A 13,415-nucleotide genomic window follows, 5' to 3' on the forward strand; every position below is an offset into this window, starting at 1 on the left:
CGAGAGCTTCTTCAATGTTAATTTGATTCATTCTTGTTTTCCATAATAATTGGGGGCAATGGGTCAGTGTGATGAATTTGCTTGTTACATGACACAGGATGTAGCACGTTGGTGGCTGCTGTACAGCTTGTCTCTCTAGTCTCTTTTCTATCATGTGAAACACGGGTCTCGTTTTTATTAGCTGCTTTCCGAAATTATCCAGTTGTTACCAGCTCCTCAGGCAACAGGTCCAATTCTTTGAGGAGCTGCTTATGCCTAAAATCAGCTCCTAATTTGATTATAAAAAGAAAGCTACGATTTTTACGTGTGACATTTACATTTTTAGATCAAAGTCATCCAGAGAAAATCATGATTGTTTAGACAGTGTTCCTGCTGGAACAATCCAATCTTCTTGCAAATATCAGACTGCTTTGTCAGGTCCCACTTAATCACTCTATTTTTCTTTCTTCCTTAATCTCTCTAAACTATTTTCACTTCCTTTTCATTCATTTCATCGTACTCCCCCCCGCCCACCCACCCACCAGACTTTCCATTAACTATACAATATGGAAATGCTGATACATTCATCCATGTGCAATGAATTTTAAGGTGGATTCCATTTTTTTTTGTCTTATAAATATACATTTATGTATTGCGTCCTTGTCAGTAGCAGCGCACCTGTACAGTATATCTGCAGTATCATCCGGTGCCTGCACACATAGAGATTTACACAACAAGAGAATGAGTTGTTACTATTGTATGAGATTTTACTCTGAAAGCATTAGTGCATGTGTGTGTGTGTGTGTGTGCCTACCTACATGAGCGTGTCTTGTGTTTCTACCCCCCATAGAAACTCGGCGCCTCCTCCTCTGTGTGTCATTGTGGTGATGAGCGCTGATTGCAGATTGTTATGGTGTTTGCACCTCTCATCTATCTGGCCCACGCTGGGTATTTGGCCAGGCCTGATTGTGTTGATGGTGACACCGGCATCTTGTCCTCGGGTGGGGAGGCCCTATAGTCGGCCAGGCATAATGAAAGAGATTTAATCAACCAATGTCGCACACAAAAAGTCAAGTGTAAGAAAACTGTTTCTGTGTTCTACCTTCCCGACTGTGCTCTCTCTGTTGATGAAAAATCACACAATTGTAGCTGCTGATGTCGGGGCTCACCTTTTTTTTTTTTTTTCCCCCCCGTAAACATTTTATGCTGCGGCAAAATGAACATTTGAGGTGTTTGTTTCTGTTCCTGACAACAAAGGTGACTCCGAGATAAAGGAATTTACATTAAATTAAGCCCGTACATGTTGCCTGTGTTGTATATTCTTTGGAGAAATGGGAGCTTCAATCTACAACATACTTTTAATCAATGGCAACAAAAAGAATGAAGCAAGTGTTTGGCACTTGGTTGTTGAGAGATCCTTTCTCTCTTTGTGCACTTTGTCCTCTCTCTGTGCTTTGTTATTTGTTTTGGTGTTCTAATCTCTGCCAAGTCAATAATATTCTTTGTTGTCTGAAATTGTGTGTCGGGAACAAAAAGGCCTCCTCCTTTTGTTGAAAGTACCTGTCTGTGACTTTTCACTCTCTCTCAGACTCCCAGATAAAGTAATCATTAGATGTTGTTTTCTGCCTGCAATTACTTTCTGTTACAATGGGTCAAACACTAGGAAAGCAAAAGGGGTCGAGAGAAGACAAGGCTAGATGGATTACAGGCGAGGAACTGTATAGGTCCCACAAGTGCTGATAAATACGTATGTGGCTCAGAGACTCACCGTTGTCAGCAGCGTCTCAGTAAATGCATCAAAAGTAATTAGTCTAGAGTATATATGGACAACCTTGCTCCCTTCTTATCTGCGTCACATTGTCTCCTTTAAAAAAAGGCCATTCATTACATCTGGCACTATTTGTTTTAAGAAGTAAAAAAGGGGAACGATGGCTCTGCCACTTCCTCTATCTCACTTTGTATCGGGGCCACACAGAATTGTCCTGAAATTTATGTTTCAGTTGAAAAACCCACTATGCCATTATCAAAGGTAACTCATTAGCATTCACTGCCGTGCAGCTCTCAGGGCTTTATTACCACAGAGGAGGATGGTTGGTACATAAAGAAAAGTTGTACATAAATATTTCGAGAATTTTTGTTGTGCATTTTATAATAAAATCTAATTGAAAATAGACTCCAAAGAGGCCTTGACAAATTGTTTATCTCAGCACATCTTCTTATAGATCTTAATACACGTCATCCTCCTACATGACACCGCTGACCTCTGTGTCATGGCTGATCTGCCTTCCAAAGCGCATGCCAAGTTTTTATTGCTACAATGGAATATTTACTTCCTCCTCCATGCCCTTGGCTGCAATGACAATGACAGCTCTTATTGCCTTCACCGGGAATTATATACTGTACCTTCTCCTGATAAAAGTAAAGAAAACCAAACGGCATCTGAGTTTGACATCCGGTGAAAAGTTCATTTTCAGACTGATCACCATAGATACAGGCTTTTAGACTCGGAGAAGTCACAGACCTCGTCGCAGAGCTTGCATATTCTTATTTCATTAATGAAGTAATTATATGCAGGTCTTATAACAATGTCGTGTAACCCTCCTTCTGAGTTTGCAGAACCTCAATCACAACACGAATGCATATGAGTACAGCAAAGCAATGAATCACTTCCAACTGTGCATCGTAAAAATGAGCGCAGAGATTGCAGGTGAAATGCATCAAGCATACAAGTGGGCTGCCTGGTATTTCTAATTGTGTGAATGTGAAACATTCGTCTCTCCTTCAAATGATGATTGCCAGAGCTGTGATGAAAGTAATGGCATCTCTCTTTTCAGTGCAACACCAAGGGGTTTTAATAGCGCTATTATTATTAATGACCATCCATTTGCTTATCCAGATTGCACGTTTGGAGTGGGCATAAGGCCGAGTGAAGTGATAAAGTCTTTGTAATTACAAATCCAATTATTTCTACTGAGATTCTACTGGTTTGAAAGAATCTTTCATATTCTTGTATTCCCGTCTTTTGGTTTCTCACCAGACGCAAGACACGTGCTTGTGTACGCTGGGTTTTTTTTTTACTCATTCTCTTTCTCATCTCCTCCCTATCACACGAGAGCACACATTGTGAGAATAACAATCATAATATTTTGCAGTCTTGATAGCTGTATCACTGCTAGTACTTCAGGATGGTTCTTCTACCGTTGGTGAAATACAAGGGCTCCATTTTTATACCGCTCTTGGATTACTCCTAAACCTGTTGATCCCAAATTAACTGACACCGAGAGGAACAGAGCAGTAGGTGATACTGCTCGGGGTGGTGAATGGTTTATTTACTCAGCAGTTATATTCTGTAGTATGTATGAATGTTTGCAGTCCGACGACTGGAAAAAAAAACCCACTGGATTTGAGAAATGGAGTCTTTTAAAAAATGATGCTACTGTATGTGAGGTCTACGTTAAAACAAACATGTGTAGTTGAAACACAAGGAGGCAATGTGCAGGAGGTTTTAAAGTTTTCATTTGACCATACATGAATTTAATGCAAACTTCATGCAAGTTTTAGGTAAAAACATTGAAAGACTGCACCAATTAACTGTGTAGGATGAGTCAGGGGCCTAGTCCACCTTCCTGATGGCTGCTCGAAGAATTTAATGTCCTAGATGCATGCAATTATCCTTTTAATTAGCAATAATGAGTTTGTGCATGCTGAAATAATGAGTTGAATCGTGATATGTGTGCAGACCTTAATGTGAAGCTCATCAAGATGTAACAAGCCCTGTCAGTAAATATCATCAACTGTCATGTTAAATATCTCATACTATTGTAGTGAAAAGCCCTAATCAGCGAGCTAATATGCATCCTAGCTGTGCAAGTGTGTGTGTGCGTGTGTGTTTGTGTATGAGTGTCTCTTCCTGTCAGAACATGCATTTGCATTAGGATTTCATGGCCATCAGAAAGAATAAATAAATGCACCGAGGCAAGGAGTATAAAAGGCAAACTATAAGGCTTGGACGCACCATTCCAGATGTTTTGTTGGTCAGGTAGCACTTAAACAACCTCATGAGGGAGAGGATGTTCACAATAGATGCAGTATATTAAATCATTACACCATTATATTGATGCTAAAATACAATCAATTACCTTTCAATCACAGACTATGTACATTAACCTTTTCTACTAGCACACAGCATTGTGGGTCTAAAAATTAGAATCGCTGCTTATATTGTTATTATTTGCTGTTTCAATACCAAAACAGGACTGGCTATACATGTGTGAGCCCTGCCTCCCAAAAAAAAAATGGCATTCCCATACAACTAAACTCCATTCTCAGTTACGCTTTGAGGTGCTTTGTTTTAGTTTGTAGTTAACATATCTTTGCTGTGAATTGTTTCCAACTGTCGAGCTTTTTAGCTAGCCAATCATATGTTACAGGGAGCAGGATGTGTCAGAGAAGCTTCATGCAACATGTTGGAACAGGATGCATTTGAACCCAAACCATGATATTTCCGGAATAATTACCCAATTGTTTTGGTGCCTGAGCAGCGAGGGAAAATGGAAGTACACAGTAAGCGAAAATGAGACCTAAAATCATGGTTTCATGCCATTACCAACCCCAGTCTCCCAAAAGAAAGTCCTGTGTTGGACTTGTGCCACCCCCAACCACTCTAACATCCTTACATGGACTCTGTGGCTCTTTTAATGTGGGAATGTTTCCCACCATGTCATACGGTTACCTTTGTGAAGAACACATATGTCAAAACATAATTAAGAATGCAGTTTAGTTGTATAAGAACATAATTCCTGGTAGACAGGACTGCGCCAGCATACAAGCCATATCTACCAGTGGAATGAAAACATTGGTCGGCCATGCATGAAAGTTGTATGCTTTAGATCAGGAAATAGATTTGCTTTCTGTGATGGTCTTGTAGTAAAGCTATAATTTAAATGATAGTTTTATCAGTGTATCACCTGCATGGCAATTAATTGGAATATTCCAAAAAATAGCTGAAGGCTGAAAATAGGCTGAACAATGATGTGGTATAATGCAATCCAGTACAGCAGACGTGCACTTTTAAAAGGATATTTTGGCTTTTATTCAGTTTTTAATGGGTTGAAGTCTATGTTGGCGCTCTGGACTACAGAAAATTTGAAAAATGTTGATGTGATAATAGTGCTGATTATATTTTTTTTCTCCTCTGCTTACAATGCTTAAAAGACACAATACTTGAATCTTCCAAAGTTGCTGTAAGGCCACCAGAATGAATAGCAAAACATTTCAGGCATTGAAGTTATTGTGTCCAATCCCATTGTATTTCCAAGTTCAAGGATTTCTATTACTTCTGCTATAGAGAACCCTATGCACTGTGTCAACCCCTCCTTGTGTTCAGTCAAACTGCGCGCTGCAATTTGTACAATATTTTCACGTAATGGAAAAAAAAATCTAACATTTTTAGAAATGCTTTGTATGCCGTCCAGCCTATTCAAGTCATTCTCTTACACATGTTCAATGTTTGTACAAGCTGTAATGTTTGACCACACAAATGGAAGGTCAGCTGAAGGTGGATGCGGCAGCATTCGATCTGTGACTGGCCAACGGATGTGTTGATGTTGCAAAACAAGACTGCTGTAGGCTGCCTCTGCTGCTGACCTTGCGTATGACCATAAGATCAACTTGAAACCAGTAGAACTACACAACAGGACCATGTATAATAGAACACCTTGTGCCAGAGCTGTCAAATTAGCTTACTAGGTTGTTTTGAAAGAAAGAAAAAAAAAACTTCAATTGAATACCATTTAATTTGCACCAGCAGTCAGGTATTTGGGATGATTGCAGCTGAACTTGTATTTGATGCTCAGTTGACTCTACAGAGTAACCATACAGGTATCAGAGTTCTTTTTCAAACGCATCACCACTGCTCAGTAAAGATGAATCATCTCAAATGAGAACCGTAGGTCTGATCTCAGTCACGCTGTCTATTACACCCCATTGTTTGCCATTATCCCCACTTGTCTGCCATTCAAATTTCCTTGAAGGGAATGTAGAAAAGAATGTTCACAGCATCAGGGGATCTGTGGCGTCAGTGATGTGTGATTTCTCCCGAAAGCTCCGTGGGGTACAGTTGTTTCCCCTGAATACAAAAGACAGCGGCATCACAAGCAGGCTGCGGCATACCTCTAGCTGACGAAAGCAGCAAGAGCTGTCAGCGACATCACTCACGCCGTGCTCCCACCCTCCCAAACCCGCCACCGCCTAGTCAAACTATCCCACTGGAATAGAAACTGGTACAGGCACATGTCTTTTGGAAAGGCTTGTTGGGAGATATTTCATGCAGAATTTGTAGGCATTGAAAAGGTGTTGACATAAAACTGCTTTGCAAAGTCACAGAGCTGAAGATTAGCTTTTATTTGTAAAGCACGATATGTTAAAGACAGCTTCATCTTTCACTGTATGGATCAAAAAGTTACAGTAACAAAGAAACCAAATGAAAAAAAAACACACAACAAATATTTATTAATGTATCTGAGTGCAAGATTGGATTATGACACTCATGCTAATTGCATTGCCACATCAAAAACAACAGTACCCCAAATAGGCACCACCAAAGGCAGAAAACACTTGGAGAAAGATTGAGTGAGGGCATGGCCAAGACTTGGCTCAGTCCTATTGTGCAAGCTCAGAGAATGAGAAAGCAGCATCCATTTTTGCCTTAATGAAGTTAGTGACCCTCTGAAAGGTGACACATTTACCGCCCAGGGGATTTATACACTCCTGCTCCACAGCTTCAGTTCAATATGGAGAGGACAGATTTGACTCCACGTGGGCACTCCAAATATATCCTCACAATTTATACTAGGCGATTCATTTTCAGACACTGCTCTCATAATTAAAGTTGATGCCGTGGCATTCAATCTATGGTAGCACAAAACTACAAAAAAAAGGGTGATCGCTGGGCCATTAGGATCCAATCTAGATAGTTTTTTTTGCAAGCCGAATTGGTATCACTAACACAGCGTAATCAGAGTATTCATTTTCATTTTGTAGAATGCTATAAAACAATAACAAGGTGGTGGGAAGATTTGCAGATGTCCGTGGAAGAGAATTACCCAGAGTATGCAGAACTGTATGCGATGGAAATAGCCGTTCCAGTGTACTAGGGTCTAAGATTGCTTAATTATTTATCGCATTCTTACTTATGCAAATACACTAAATAATTTCTACATGACAGCTTGAAGCTGAGGCCTCGAGGAGCGATGTGATGTTTGAATGAGGACCCTCTCTTTCCTTCGCATGGCCTAGGAAACATAACACTGCAGGCTCCGGGTTGCCTTGGTGCATACTGTTTTACATTCTAATTATCTGGCATGACAGCCTTTATTGCCGAGGCTCAATGCTGAGGCCTCATCCCAGACTCATTCCACATGTGATGTCAGTGCCGGGATAATGAGATAAGATAGTTTGAGTGCTTAGCCTTGCCCGCTCTCCTCTTCATTTGGTTTTCAGTCTTCTCTTCTCTTCCATGCATGCAGCCAAAGTGTTGGCACCATTAACTGTACCTGAATATGCCAAAGATGCTGGCAAGATCCTGAAACAACACAGTGTCTTTTTCCCTGTGCTCACTGTTTGAGTTCTCCTATTTGACCAGATTTATTTTTGATTCTGAAAGATCAAAAGGGTTTAAGGTGTGTCACACTGACAGTGATTAAAATAAACAATGCTTTGTTAAGATGTTCATTAAATATTTAATACAGTAAAGCCAATCCCAGACACATACAGCAAGACATATTTTTTCTAACTCTAATTAAGCTACAGGGAATTCACTGCATATTGTAGGTAAACAGACAGAGTCGTGGGAATACCAATGGAAATTAAATGCTCTGCTGATGTTTTTCTCATTACAAGATGAAATGAAACATTTATCACTGACTTTCATCGAGCTAAAAGGCTGACATTTTGTGGGTCAACATCTGATAAGACGACAACTTTCTTCTATTTACATTATGATTCATGACTTCATTCAGTGCCTTTACATCACCTATGTGAAATCACTGAATTCTAGTAACACTCTCTGCATGCTCTGACCTGCTGTATTAACTATGCTGTTTTCCTCTTTTTCTCTTTCTCTCCTTTTTTACAGCCATCGAGGTGAACCTGCAGAAAGCCTTGGCTGAAGCCTCTGAGACCTGCACCCAGGAGTGTCTAATACTGGGCCACTCCGACAGCTGCTGGATGCCCCCAGCCCTGGCCCAGTTCCAGGGTCCTGGCAGCAACAGCCCCACCTCTACCCCGACCACCGCCGCCATCACCGCCACCCTCCCCTCCTTTGGTTTCCAGCAGAGCTGTGCCCGGGGAGTCAAAGCTAACATGGGCAGCATGGGGGTCATGGATGGCCGCCATACTCTGAGCAGGTCTGTGCCTAAAAAAGATGAACTGGACAAAGGGATCAACCGGCCACAGTTCTACAACACCCTGGATAGACACTGCAGTAGTAAGAAGGAGGACCCTGTCAAGGTCATCCCTCTGGCAAGCTTCTCCTCTCCTGGGCAGCAGACACCCACCGGTGTGGGCAGCAGCTCTTTCTTACATGAGCACCAGTTGTAATAGTAAAAGACAGATCTTCACTGGCCTGACATACATGTGACTCCATCCATAGATGGCTTATGACTTTATGATTAGTACGTATGCGTACGTGTGGAGGTCTGCATAGTTGGAATAACTATGACCAGCTCAAGCTCAGTTTCACTAATGAAGACATCTGAGAATGGATTAGACCATGGTGATGTTATTCAAACAGAATCATATGGAATGAGTCTGACAGCTGAAGCATCTGAAAGGAAAACTCTTAACATAGCACTCCCAATGTATAATAAATAAAAGGTAGTCCTATACCAAAGTAGATCCATCACAGGAGAAAAAAAAAACAAGATATTTTTGCTTTCAGTTTGGTGATGTTTGCTTAGTGATAAGAGATGCCACTATACAGTTTAAGCTCCTTGGGCCCAGCTTAGGAGAACTGTGTCCTAAAAGGCCCTTTTGTTGTGCAGAAACAAAATGCATATGCAGTACTTTGTGTTGAGTGAGCTAAATTGGGCTAAATGTTAATTATGAGCTCTGGGTGGATGGTATTTCTGTTCAAGTTTCTAGTGAAGTATTGCTCTGTATAACGCGTGGCACAAACTCCTTTGGTGGTGGAAGATGTTTCTTTTGTCTTGCCTGAGCGTGTTTTAGAAGTCTATTTTGGTCAGGGGACTGCAGAAGGATATAAAAAAAAAGTCTACAAAGCATAACTAGGCCAATGTTAGACAGCACCACATCTTCATCTTTTGCATTCTACATTTTCACCATGGACCAGTACACAGAACAAACCCCTCCTAAACAATAAAATACAAACTTGTACACATACACATGATGTTTTCCATATGGTGATTGTTCCATCTCTGCCAACTCCATTAAGAAAATATTCACTCCAGCCATTATCTCAGTAGCTTAGCCTTGAAAGGCGCAGACGGATGTGCTTTGGAAATGCACCCTTTGTTTTCTTCCTTTTGTTTCGATTTCTCACATTTTGCTGCTCAGAAACATTCACATAATAACAGCCATGGAGCCAATTATGAAGTTCTCAGTCTAATTACTTTGATGTGTGATCTCAGGAGTGACCCTTATTGTGGTTAGGAGGTCTAGAATGATTCTATTGGCCATCGAGAAACAGTCTGCATGTACGGGGGCAGTGAAAAGGTGACAGGAGCTCAGAAATAGCAGCTTTATTCACTTTCTCTACTCTCATCATATTATCCACATCTATGTTCTTGCTTTTTACTATTATTCTGTTTTCATTCATCAAAGTTAGACTGCAAAGTTTCTATTATGACTTTTTATGACAATAGAATAATAGACCAGAGTGCACAGATTTCTTCAGGGCCACGAGTTTCACTGAATTATTGATGTTATTTCTCAAGTTATCATAAGAACAGACATTGGCACTATTTGAAAGGCCCTCCCTCACATGCTTCAATAAATACACTGCATCACTGCCTGGATGTGTAAATTGTACTGATGATAATAACTACTTCAGACTAACTTGCTGTTGTAACAGATTGGGTGCAGTATAATCTATTGCTACAGCAATAAGTGACTTTGCTGATATCCATTTTTCTCTCCAGAAACATCCAAGCCAGGTGTCTACATCATCAGGTATATGATTCATGCGATTCATTTTCTCGTAGCATCTTGCAAATTGGGAACAGGCCTGAATCCATAATTCCACGTGGTATTCCCAAGGGAAGGTGCAAGGCAAATTGTGTTTGTATGCTCTTAGCTACCACACCTATTCTCTCGGATCAGGACTCTTATCATTATAAAGAGGATTTATCTGAGTCTCAGTGAAATGATCACTTAGAGGAACAGTGTGTCAAGGACAAGAAAAGGGGCAATTCAATTTCACCTCAGTCAATTATGAAAATGAATTGAATTCAAAACAGGCAACTTAAATAAACCCTCCTATAAACATCCATTGAGCAATGTGTCCCTGTTTGGGAATCCAATTTCAGTTCATTTACTAACACTTTTTATTTTTTTCTCGATCACTTTTCATCTCATTTCATTGTTTTAGGACAGACATGCCTCACAGAGTGGTATAAACAATACATTTTTAATCAAAAGAAGCACATATCAAAGGGAACATACATCACAATGTCACTGCAAATTGGAATTTTACCAAGCTGCCAAATGCAGATCCAACACTTGACTCATAATATGCGATTCAAAATTTGCCTCAAAAATCCTCAGAAGTCTTTTCTGTCTCAATCAACAAACACGTGAAGAAGTAGGCTAAGTATATTCTCAGCTCATTGTCTCCAACAAAAATAAAACTGAAAAAATATTAATTAGATTTTTAAGAAACTTTCCCATCCGTTAAATACAATAAACAGACGTTATCTGCCGGTGGAGTGTTTATAAATAAGACACAGAAAAATGTGCCCTTCCTCATACCACGAAGGAAGAGTTTCTATGGAATACGTATGGAACAATACACTGTCACATTGAAATAAAAATGTGATTATTTAAATTACTCTATCCAATCACACATGTACAGTAAGCACAGACTTATTTATCTGTAACCCGCACTGTATTTTTACTTACTCTGCCTACATAACTCCTGTGTACTGTAAAGTTTCAGCAGCTACATTAATTGAAAGACCTGTTCTTGGGAGATAGCATAACAACTGCATGAATGTACACCACTAGGATGTTGCTTTTGATACTAATGTGAATTTTTCTTTTCTTTTTGTATTGTATAATCGGGAGTATTTTCTTTTACCAGATGTCCTTTAAGGGGTAAAAGGAGTGTGTGTTTTTTATAGAAAGAGCATATCATATACTTGTCCATTCTTTTATTTTTTTGTTTTAAATAAGGTGTTCTTCTTGTCAAACTTCTGCATTCGTCCAAAAAAAAAAAAAACAACAGTGAAAAAGACTAAATGTTGAGTGGTCCCGTTTTCACTTTGCATGTTTCTGCTCTCCATGTTCTTCTCATATTTTTCTAACGCCCTCTCTACCCCAACAATAGAAATAGAGAAGATGCTATACATGTAACAGAACATTCCTCTTTAATTTTTTCAAGATTTTCTATTTGAAATACGTGTCGCAATTTGCCACGTCGACCCGTGTCATAATTTGCATGAGCTGTTTGGACTTCCACGAGGCATTTTGAGACTAAACTACGTGCTTCATGCATCCATCATTAGATTCAGTGTCGGTATTGATGTTTACTGCTCTACCTGTTTGTCTGTCTTATGGGAACAAATGTTACACAGTGTACACAATCAAACCTTGTGAGGTGAGCGTAACCACTTGAGCCTCTACATACACACAAATATCAATTATCTATACTGTCAGGTAAGCTGGATTTTAAACTGTACATAGCAGTACCCCTAAGAACTGGAAATAATGGTGACAAACTAGGAAGACATTTTGTAAAAGGCTAAAGGCTACGGGCTAAATACCGGAATTTACTATGTTAATACAAAGGAAAAAGGGAAAACATAAGAAGTGATGAGATGACAATCTCTGTTGTAATGTTAGTGGACACATATGCATAATATTGATGAGAGTGTGTTTGAATGTCTTTATAGGTGATTTCGTGTGTGAGTGAGCGAGAGCGTCTCCTTGCATGTATGCGTGTGTGTGTGTGTGCGCGCGTGTGTGTGTGTGTGTGTGTGTATACACTGGCATGCATCTTGCCAGAGTATTTTATGTACACAAATGTATCTTGTACAAAAATTATATCAAAATATAAGACTTAAGTATATGCTTGTAAATTAGTCATCGGTGAGTCAGGTCAAGTTTGCTTTGAGAGAAGGCTTCAATGCTTGCCAGCAAATCTGTATTGGTCAGTTAAAGCTATACAGTCTGTGTTGTCATGCCTTTGTAAGATATCCCACTTGAATCTATGAAAAAAATGACCTTCCATATGGTGAAATGATTTTTCTTGTCATGGAATTTTACTTGAGCCATTAAATATTGAGCCCTCAAAAGAATGCACGGATCACGCGTGTCCTTCGCTGTACATTATTGCTTGGTTAGGTTTTTCTGAGAGCATTGTCGCATCACTGACAGATGTGACATGAGAGCAAACTGTCGCCACGTTCCAATTATGACAATTAAGATAATGATGTAAGAGCCACCAAATGGGATGTGGCATTTCACCTTCATCATTTCTGGAATTAACACTAGTGAGGAAACAGCTCAACCTATGACACGCACCTGTATAGTTATGAGAAGGGGGAAAAAAAATCAGAACCTTAGTCACACACAGTAGAGAACACAAATGCTTTCGGCACGCTGAAATTTCCAAGCTTCCAATTTTATATTAATGCAATAGTTTGACCTGGCTTGATAAGGTCGTTGGCAGACAAAGGAAGAAAAAAAAGCGAGAAAAAGAAAAAGATTGTAGGTCAAAAAGTTCCACTCATAAATACTCACAAGCTTTGAAATTTCAGTGTGGACAGACTCTTAGTATCCTTTGTTGCAGATTTTTGTCCTATAAGTACACATTTTCTCCAGCAGCATAATGGCACAGTATTGTCACACATCTCTTCTGAAGTAGCTGAGAGTTAAATACAATTCATGTGGTGATTGTGTTGTGCCTTAAGTGGAATAGATCTATGTTGGGTGGTAGCTACAAAAACATCAGAGAGTTCAGCAGGTGTCCGAACTGCAAGCAAACCTGCATCAAGTCATTCATTTAAGGAAGCCCAATCATTTGAGCCAGCAGAACCAACCTGCGAAGACGTGACTGACAAAACTCTCACCTCATAACTTCGAAAAGTCAAACTTTTGTTTCCGCTTTCCACCAACTCCGGAGGGACACATCTAAAGCTCAGCTGCTAATCATTACTCCATATTCACTAGCTAGTTGCTCTCTTTGTCTCTTGTTTGAT

At 39.8% G+C, this 13,415-nt stretch overlaps 1 protein-coding gene across 2 annotated transcripts in view; it reads left to right on the forward strand.

Moving 5' to 3' along the window:
• pcdh11 (protocadherin 11) overlaps positions 1–12,512 on the forward strand; it is a 128,902-nt gene extending 116,390 nt beyond the window's left edge. For both annotated transcript variants that reach the window (XM_051954342.1, XM_022189014.2), the window contains exon 7: positions 8,114–12,512. In XM_051954342.1, coding sequence (XP_051810302.1) covers positions 8,114–8,577 — 464 coding nt within the window. In that variant the 3' untranslated portion in view covers positions 8,578–12,512. The remainder of the gene's footprint in view (positions 1–8,113) is intronic.
• Positions 12,513–13,415: the final 903 nt, after the last annotated feature.

Source organism: Acanthochromis polyacanthus, chromosome 10 (assembly GCF_021347895.1).
Source record: "Acanthochromis polyacanthus isolate Apoly-LR-REF ecotype Palm Island chromosome 10, KAUST_Apoly_ChrSc, whole genome shotgun sequence".
In the NCBI taxonomy this organism is placed as follows: Eukaryota; Metazoa; Chordata; class Actinopteri; family Pomacentridae; genus Acanthochromis; species Acanthochromis polyacanthus.